General features: G+C 41.6%; 1 protein-coding gene across 3 annotated transcripts; it reads left to right on the forward strand.

Annotated features, from left to right (window-relative positions):
* The first annotated feature begins 464 nt into the window (after window positions 1-464).
* LOC124233712 (high affinity immunoglobulin gamma Fc receptor I-like) lies at window positions 465-9,223 on the forward strand. Of its 3 annotated transcripts, none has more exons than XM_046650840.1 (6): window positions 465-521; window positions 926-946; window positions 1,728-1,985; window positions 6,180-6,431; window positions 7,371-7,655; window positions 8,558-9,223. In XM_046650840.1, the coding sequence occupies exons 1-6, from the start codon at window positions 491-493 to the stop codon at window positions 8,779-8,781; spliced, it is 1,071 nt and encodes a 356-aa protein (XP_046506796.1). In that variant the 5' UTR covers window positions 465-490; the 3' UTR covers window positions 8,782-9,223. The 3 variants fall into 3 exon arrangements, with proteins under 3 accessions (XP_046506796.1, XP_046506797.1, XP_046506798.1); XM_046650841.1 differs by having other exon boundaries at window positions 485-521; window positions 1,731-1,985; XM_046650842.1 differs by lacking the exon at window positions 926-946 and having other exon boundaries at window positions 491-521; window positions 1,731-1,985.
* Window positions 9,224-9,732: the final 509 nt, after the last annotated feature.

Below are 9,732 nucleotides of genomic sequence, written 5' to 3' on the forward strand. Positions count from 1 at the left end.
CAGAGGAAGAGAGGCTGGTTTGTATTAGGGGAATTCTTGCAGATTAGTAACCCTTCAGATGCCTCTTACAGGCTGCTATAGAATAATCTGGACTCAAATGATCAAGTTTTGGAGGCAGTAGCCAGGTTTTGAACCAATTTTTAAAATGGAGATTTGCCATATTCTAGCCCCAAGAAACAGAATTGGTAGAGGGAGGATATAGTCAGGATAGAATGCCAGTAAAACTTTAACCCCTTCCTTGGTTTCTTAGAGTTCCATAAACCCAAAACCCGGAGTTTCGAACTGGGAGAGATGGGCCGAGAAGTATGAGAATGGGGAGAGCTTGCTCCGAGAATTAAGGATATATTTCCCAGAAAAGGAACATAATGAAAGCAGTCAGAGGTGACAATTTCCTTCCTCTTTTCTAATCTTGGCTCCAGGGCCCTCGGCAGAACCTCTTCCATGTCTTGCATGTTACAGATTTCACTGCTCCCATCAGCTCAGAGATAACATGTGGCTCTTGACAGCTCTGCTCCTTTGGGGTAAGTTGGGCTTTGAGGGGGTAGCTAGAAGGGTACAGGCTCTGGTTCTGGGAACTCAGGATTTTTTGTCTTCCTTTAGTATACTAGGCTAGAACTCATGAGTATGGAGACAACTGCATCTGTGCTTCATGGTTTATAGGTGCTTATTATATCAAAAGGATGGGAAGGGAGACTCTGAGTAACATTAAGCCTACAGCACCATGTCAAAATAAAACCTTGTCAACAACCAGCCATGGGTTCTTCAGTACCGCTGTACCTGATTTGGGGAAAGTGGGTAGAGAGAAACTCAGGAGACCAAAGCCGGCCTGCAGAAGACAGAGTCTACATTAATCCTGTCTCCCCAGTTCTCCCTTCCTTGTCATCTCCCCCTGACCAACTGATGTCTATTCTCTGGTCTCTTACAGTTCCAGTTGGTGGGCAAGTGGGTGAGTAATGTCTAACTCAACTTCTCTTCCTTTGCCACGTTCCTGCTTCCAAAGGCTGGGTCCCCTTATCGTGAAGAAGAAAGCATAGGGAGAGAATAGAAAGGAGAAAGATTTACAAATTTTGTCAGATCTCCTATATTGAGTATAATTTTGATAAAATCCTGGTTTTTAAGGTTTCTCTCTAAGATTTTTCTGAATCAGTCCCAACCTCTGAACTAAATGCCTAAATCTATATAAAATAGCAGGAAAGGGCCAGAATTGCAAAAATGCAGAGGTAGCTCTGCTGGGTTTGCCAGCATCCCTCCAGAAAGTCCCCTTTAGAAGAAAGCTCAGTACATTTTTGTTCCTCAGAGAGAATCCAGCAGGTAAGCGAAGGATTCAAAGTGAGGAATTTGAACCTCGATTTCCACTGCAGATGCTAAGTAAGGCCTGATATTAACCCTAAGAGACAGTATAGCACAGAGGATAAGAAAATCGGCTCCAAGCAGCTTGCCCTAGTTTGAAACCCTGCTTCCTTGCTGACCAGCAATGAACCTAAATTAGTCATTTGTTTCTCGGGAACCCAAAATCTCCAACGCACAGATGCAGATTTAATGATATGAACAGAGCTGTCTGTAATAGGGTCTGGACACTCTTAACGGCTGGCTTTTGTAGGTTTCCACTCACCGATTTTTCAATTTAATCTAAATATACATTTTTGCCCTTGTGCTATCCACAAAACTTTACCAATTGCTCAGACTTCCCTTTTATTCCACTTGTTCTTTTTGTTTTACTTCCAAAGCAGACCCCACAAAGGCAGTGATCACCTTGCAGCCTCCCTGGGTTAGTGTATTCCAGGAGGAAAATGTAACCTTATGGTGTGAGGGACCCCGTCTGCCTGAGGACAGCTCTACACGGTGGTTTCTCAACGGCACAACCATTCAGACCTTGACCCCCAGATACAGAATCACTGCTGCCACTGTCAGTGACAGTGGTGAATACGGGTGCCAGACAGGTCTCTCAGTGCCAAGTGACCCTATACAGCTGGAAATCCATAGAGGTAAGTATGGCATGGAGCAGGAGGGCTGGAAATCACGAGGCCTTCCTTTGTGTTTTCTCCTTCCTGGATGCCAGAGGTGTGTGTGTTGATTTACCTGAGTATGAGTCTCAGCTCTATGTGCCTACCAGGTGAAATTAAGTCAAGATGCTCAAAACATCACGTTAGGGTGTTTGAACTGTGCCCCAACAGCACCTCAACTGGGGCAGCTGTATGTAGGGTATCTAGAGTAAAACTCAGACCCTAACATTTTGTTATTCAAAATTATGTAGTTTTGTTGAAAAAATGTATGCTTGCACATAGTAAATAATAATTCAGACAAATGTACAATGATGAACAATGAAATCTTCCTCCCACTCAAAACTCTAGTCCCACAGTCACCTTCCACAGGAAAAAAACTGTTTATATATAAACTTTTTTAAAAAGTGGCTGTAGAATACTCTATATACTGTCTCACATCTTAGTTTTACGACTTGTAATATCTTGGAGATCTGTTTATATCAACAGAGATCTACCTCATACTTTCAAATGGATGTGCTATCATTGATGTAACCATTCTCCCCCTTAGTAAACTTCTAGTGTGCTTCCGTTCTTTCGCTTTTAGGAACAATGCTGCAATAACATCTTTATACATATAGTATGAGGTACGTTTCGTGGTATATCTGTAAGATAATATTCTGGGCATAGAATTACTATGAGACTTTAGGTCTTAAGCCATGATAAACAGAAGCAGGAAAAAAACCCCACCATCTACTTAAATCTGTAAGTAGTTTCGATTTGTCAAGAGATGGAAACTGCAACACTTTTTAGGGGAAAATGTTTCAATACCCAGGACAAACCATTCAAATGGATTATTTAGTTATTCAAAAGCAATAAGCTAAAACTTCTTTGTAATTGATAATGCAAAAGTTAATCCATGCTGGAGGCAGGATTAGATTTATGCAGACTGGGAGATTAATGCTTTTGAAGGAAATGGTTTTTCCTAAGGAAATGTTGAGAATGTCAGAGAAAATGCTAGGTGTTGTTCATGTGTCTCTTAGGACTCCAGGAATCAGTTCCTAGGCTGGAGAGGTCAGGGGAGCTGACAGAACTGTTACAATAAGAGACTTTGTGTAGTTGGAGCAAAAGCAGAAGTGTTTCATGGTTCAAGTGAAAAAAACGAACTAGGACCGGAAAGAGGCCATTTTCTTTGCCTCTGCCTAGACTCTCGAACTCCCAGCATTGGTGACTTATTGAGAATAATATCTTTTACATTATTTTTTACATTGTTACATATTATATTATTACATTATATATCTTTTTGTTATATTTTAATGTGAATTTTTATTAAGGTATAACATACAACAAACCTTAAATGTACACCTCAGTGAATTTTCACAAAGTAAACAGCCGCCAGATCAAGAAATAGAACACTTCCACAATCACAGAAACTCCTTCTTGCCCATTTCTAGTCACAGTCCCCCAAGACAGACATCTAACACTATAGCATTTTACCCATGTTTTAACTTCATGTAAACGGACGCAGTATGGTACACTTTGTACTCTTTTCTGTTTGGCTTTTCTCATGCTGATTGTGAGATTCTTACATATTGTGAAGTTGCAGTTCATTTGCTCTCATTACTGTATAATTTTCCATATTTATCTGTTCTATTGATGGACTCTTGGGCTGTTTCCAGTTTGGGCATCTTAGAAATAGTACTGCTGTGGATATTTTTTGTACTTCTCATTTAGTGCACTTACGGACACAATTCTGTTGGAATATGGCTAGGAGTGGCATTGCAGGATCACAAAATATGCATATGTTCAGGTTTAGTTTTCCAAAGTGCTTACACCAAATTACATTCCCACCAGCAGAGTGTGAGAGTTCTGATTTCTCCTCATCCTCATCAATACTAGGTATTTCCAGTTTTTTTCATTTTAGTCATTCCGGTGCATGTGCAATAGTATCACATTATGGTTTTAATATGCACTTCCGTGACAACTAGTGATATTGAGCATTTTTCACGTGTTTATTACCTTTTGGATATTCTCTTTTGTAAAATGCCTGTCTGGGTTTTTTGCTAATTTTTTTTATTGTTGTCTGCCTTTTCTTTGTTGACTTGTAGGAGTTCTTTATACATTCTGGATATGAGTCTTTTGGGAAGTGTTGCAAATATCTTCCACTTTGTGGCTCGCCTTTTTGCTATCTCTGCGTTTTTTTATTTTTTCAGTGGACAAAAGTTCTTAATTTTACTACAGTACACTACATCAAGTTTTTCGGTAGTGCTGTCTATACCCTATTTTAAAAATGTTTTGCCAAGGTTAGTCAGTAGTGGAGGATTTAATTCAGTTACACTAATTCTCAGTCACTTTAATTAAATCTGTGTATGCTGAGACCAAGAAAATAGAGCTGATTTGTGGACCGAAGTCCTAATCTGGAGTAGAATGAGTGTCCCCATTCTACTCCAAGGTGATGAAGATGGGGAGAATGGTTTTTGAGTAGGAAATTAGTGATGTCGGCTACAAGCTGCATCCCACAAGTTTTAATATGTAATATTCCCATTATCTCTTAAAGCTAGATATTTTTAATTTCCATTATAATTTTTTTTTACTCATTAATTATTTAGAAGTGTTTTTGGAGGGTGGCTTTTTATTATTGATTTCTAATTTTATGGCATTTTGGTCAGAATTTGTATTAAATATGATATGAGTTCCTTGGTATTTGTTGAAAATTGCTTTGTGGCCTAGTATGTGCTTAGTTCTTATAAATGTTACATGGTGTTTGGAAAGTATATGAATTTTCTCTTTCTAAGGTACAGCATTCTATATAAATCCACAAATCAAGTCTGTCAATTGTGTCATTCAATTATGTTGTATCATTACTAGTATTTTGGACAGTTTCTGTTGGAGGTATGTTAAAATGTGTGGATGTATAAAGCAAAGGTGTCTGTGTGTTTGGGCAGTCCAGTCTTTGAGCACCTCTTGGTTGGGAACAGGAATAAGGGAGGAAAAAGTGTTCATTATATTTAGAAGCTCAATGGCAGCATCCAAGACTATAAAGATCATACAGCACTGGAATGCCTGCCTTCCATTCTTAGATAAGCTCTGGAGGGGGAAAAAGCACTGCTGTCTCTTCTACTCTTTTGTCCTTTAAGAACTTCATCCTTCTTTAGCCAAACCAAGTGCTCCAGAGAAAGAAAAAGTGAAGGAGGCATTTTTGGTTACGTGTAGAGGTGTACATCAAAAGGGAGGGCCCATTTGACTTGGAGCTTGTTTTTACCAGCTGTATCACTGATGTGCACATATGTGAGTGTTTCTATCAACTTAGTAGCATATATTCATCTGGATATGGTTGCCACTCTGTGTGTTTGTCTTAGTATGTGTGATCCCATTAACAAATTTGTCAGGAGTTAGAATGTATTAGTTTCCTATTGCTGTGTAACAAATTGCCACAAATTTAGCAGCTTAAAACAACAGATGTTTATTATCTTTCCATGAGTTAAGAGCCCCAGCACAGGTTTGTTGGGTGCTCTGTCAAGGTCTTACAAAGCAGCAATCAACGTATTGACTGGGCTGTGTACCTTCCTGCAGCCCTTCCAAGCTCATGTAGTCAGTGGCAGAATTTTGCTCCTCATGGTTGTAGGACTGAGGTCCCCTCCTTCTTGCAGGCTGTTAGCTGGGAGCCAATCTCAGCTCCTAGATGCCCCTTGCCAAATGGCCATCACAGGCCCTCTCACAACATGGCAGCTTGCTTCCTTAAGGCCAGCAGGAGACTCTCAGTCTGGTCTGCTAAGACAGAATCTTGTATAATGTAACATAATCATGAGAGTGACATCCCATCACCTTTGTCATATTTTGTTGGCTAGACGCTAGTCATAAGTTCCACCTACACTCAAGGGGATTATACAAGAGTGTGACTCGTTGGGGTCATCTTAGAATTCTGTCTACCACATGGAGTAAACTGTTTTTCTCCCAAGCAACTTCTGCTATCTGGAAAGGGAAGACAAGAAAAGGCTGTGTACACAGTTGCTGGTAAAGATTACTTTTCTTCCCAGCAAAGCTAAAGATATTTGAGGAATGGGAGACAGGCCTCCTATTCAGCAGAGCTCTGAGGTTGGGATGTTGCAAGGAGAAAAAGATAGGAAAGGCGCTGGGCCCAGCTTTGGCCTCCTTGTACCTCTACCACTGTCTACGTGTATTTGGGCCCATGTTTTTCAGATTGGCTACTACTCCAGATCTCTAACAGAGTTTTCATCGAAGGGGATCCTCTGGCCTTGAGGTGTCATGGATGGAAGAATAAGCTGGTGTACAATATAGTTTTCTACCAAAATGGCAAAGCCTTTAAGTTTTCTCCGCAGGATTCTGAATTCACCATTCTGAAAACCAACCTGAGTCACAATGGCATCTATCACTGCTCAGGCATGGGATGGCATCGCTACACATCAGCAGGAGTATCTATCACTATAAAAGGTATGGTATCTGAATAGTCATAGAGCTGTTGTTGTGAGGACCAGACGAACCATCATAAATCATTGCTTCAATTTGCAAGTAAAGAAACGGAGGCCTTACTGAAGGCCACACAATGACCGCCGGCTGGGCCAGGACCAGAACCGAGGTCTTCTGGGTCCCAGTCCATTGCCCTTTCCAGTATACCATCAATAATCACAGGAGCTAATGTCAAGGCCAGGACATAGTGAGCATCCATTTCATCAATTTCATTTTAGTTGCATGGAATAGAGACTCCCTCAAGGTCGGTAGGAGAGATATTAGAAAATAACCCAATGGAATCTCATAAAAGCTCCATAGAAACAGAAGCCAGGAAGACATTACGACTTGGTTATATGTACTTTCCATCTATCTCTCAGGGAAAACGTGGCCTCTCTGGTTCCACCTCTCTCTGAGCATCTGCTAATTAAGCAGCTTCCTTTGTTCCAGTTTGCACGTGGCCCTTGTTGTGACTCTTTCGTGGCCTTTCATCTTAGTACTCACAACTACTAGCAACTTTTTTCTGACTGAAAAACAGTTCATTTCCATGGGAAATAAATTATTGTCCCAGATTGTTTTTTGAGGCGGGAACACAGTCATGAGTCACTGACCTGGCTAGTGTGTGGGCCAGTGTCCACTCTTAGACAACTATTACTAAAAGGGCATGGTAATACAATAAATAACATGGCTATTCAGGGAAGTATGGACTGTGTACAGGTACTCTCCCCAGTAGGATGTGAGCAAGCTGGCAACTATCTCTATGAGGAAACCCCAAAAATGCCTCTCTGCTAGAAGTGGGAAAAAATGTATGTTATGGATGCATTCTCTAAGAGCAGGTTTCCTGAAGGGAGAGGGGATATATCCTCTGCAAAAGAACCTTGACACTGAGGCAGCCAACCCTGTCCGTGTCAACTTTTTCTTTAGAGCTATTTCCAGCCCCAGTGCTGAGAGCCTCCTTGTCATTCCCGCTCCTAGAGGGGAATCTGGTCAACCTGAGTTGTGAAACCAAGTTGCTCCTACAGAGGCCTGGTTTGCAGCTGTACTTCTCCTTTTACGTGGGCAGCAAGACCCTGATGAGCAGGAACACATCCTCTGAATACCAGATACTAACTGCTAAAAGAGAAGATTCTGGGCTATACTGGTGTGAGGCTACCACAGAAGATGGAAACGTCATCAAGCGCAGCTCTGAGTTGGAGCTTCAAGTGCTTGGTGAGTGAGCATGATGGGAATTGACTGGCACAAGAGAGGATGCTCCGTTTTCTCCTATGAGACTGAGGTCTGTTCAAGGGAATTTCGTGGCCCGCCTAGGAAAAAACCATCAACAGGCCTTTCCGCTCTTCATTCAGAACTTCACTATTCTCCTCATAAACTTTATTAAATTTCCTTTCCTTTCTTTTTCTTTCATTTCATTTCCTTTCTTTCCTCCATTTATTTCCTTCTTTTTGTCCTTCCTTCCTTCTTTTCTTTTCTTCTCTTCTTTATTTTCTATTTTTTCCAGTCTCTCTCTCCTCCCTCTCCTCTGTCCTCCTCTCTCTCTCTCCCCCCCCCCTTTCCTCCTTCCTTACCTCCCTCCTTCTCTCCCTCTCTCTCACCAACAATCTAATCAACAATATATTGAGTTCCTCCTATCTACTGTCACAGGTATGGGGATATAAAGACCCTGGGGTGCAGTTCTTACTTCAAGGAGCTCTCATGGTGGTGAGACAGAGATTTTGTGGGTTGCACATAACTACTTGTCCAAGTGTCTATATTTGGCTGAGGTGGAAGTATTATAAGCTCTAGAAAAAAAACTGTTTAGGAAAAAAGCTTGTCTTTAACCCAAATTTATTTCAAGCATTAAATGGCATGGAAATAGCAGTTGTCTGAGACTAAGGAGTAAGGCCGCTGACAGGGCCCTGACAGTTAGGCTCTTATGAGGAGCCTGCCCCCAGTCCGTACACTATAGCCCAGCTAGACCTACCTCCAGCTCCTTCCTGCCCCCTGAAATTACCAGTGTCTCCACTGGGAGCTGGCATATCAGGTCCCAGCCAACCTCCTCTTCCAAATATAACTCAAACACATCCCTCCGGCTTCTAAAAAGCATTTCTTCTCTTTGTCATTTTCTGTTTCAGGCCTCCAGTCACCAACTTCTGTCTGGTTTCATGTCCTTTTCTATCTGGCAGTGGGAGTAATATTTTTGGTGGACACTATTTTCTGTACGATAATACATAAGGAACTTCAAAGACAGAAAAAGTGGAATTTAGAAATCTCTTTGGGCTCTGGTCATGAGAAGAAGGTAACTTCCTACCTTCAAAAAGAAATACAGTCAGAAGAAGAGCTGAAATGTCAGCAATAAGAAGAACAGCTGCAGGAAAGGACACTCCAGAAGAAGCCCCAGGAGGGAAAGAAGAAGCCCCCGGAGGGAAAGAAGAAGCGGCAGCTTAGTGGGTGCCCAGACATCTAGACAGTCCCTCCCCCTTCCTCTCTGGGTAAGCACTGGGGCACAAACATCCACAAGTTGAAAGACACTAGAACTGTGAGTCCCATATCATCTAACTCTTAAGTAAAGCAAATAAATAAGCTGACTTCAATGAAGACAAACTTGGAAATTTGGTGAGCAAGGGTGATTTGAAGTGAGACTTACTCTAAAGTAATCTTTAAAAACTTCGAAGTCAAGTCTAACCTAATTATCCTATTAGGTAGTTTGAGTAATATATTTTGGGGGACAGGGTTAAAAGATAAGTGTATGCATATGTGTAAGAAATTAAGACAGAGAAAGAGAGAGAGAATGGGAGGGAGTACGAGGAGACAGAGAAAGAGAAAGAGAGGCTATGAGGCAGACAAGAGGGAATAGTGTAGACCAAAAAGAAGGAAATATCACTTACAAATGAATTCTGAGAGACCATGAGAATGAGAGGACTCACACCTTAGCGGTGCTCAGGAGGGTTACCTCACGGCTTTTCTCTTTTTTTTTTTTTTTAAGATTTTTAATTTTTTCCTTTTTCTCCCCAAAGCCCCCCGGTACATAGTTGTGTATTCTTCGTTGTGGGTTCTTTTAGTTGTGGCATGTGGGACACTGCCTCAGCGTGGTCTGATGAGCAGTGCCATGTCCGCGCCCAGGATTTGAACCAACGAAACACTGGGCCGCCTGCAGCGGAGCGCACAAACTTAACCACTCGGCCACGGGGCCAGCCCCCACGGCTTTTCTCTTTTAATACACGTGCAGGGAACACATCCATGCATCTTACAGAGATACAAGGGAGTAACTCACGATGAGAAATTTTTTTTCTCATTTTTGCCCTTTCAT

This window comes from Equus quagga, unplaced genomic scaffold (assembly GCF_021613505.1).
Source record: "Equus quagga isolate Etosha38 unplaced genomic scaffold, UCLA_HA_Equagga_1.0 210725_RagTag, whole genome shotgun sequence".
In the NCBI taxonomy this organism is placed as follows: Eukaryota; Metazoa; Chordata; class Mammalia; order Perissodactyla; family Equidae; genus Equus; species Equus quagga.

Bases quoted from the DNA above. Each gene is read 5' to 3' on its own strand.
- LOC124233712 (XM_046650840.1), top strand. From the start codon at position 491: ATGTGGCTCTTGACAGCTCTGCTCCTTTGGG. The intron at 1,986-6,179 runs GTAAGTATGGCA...CATGTTTTTCAG, and splicing joins ACAGCTGGAAATCCATAGAG to ATTGGCTACTACTCCAGATC. The intron at 7,656-8,557 runs GTGAGTGAGCAT...TTTCTGTTTCAG, and splicing joins GTTGGAGCTTCAAGTGCTTG to GCCTCCAGTCACCAACTTCT.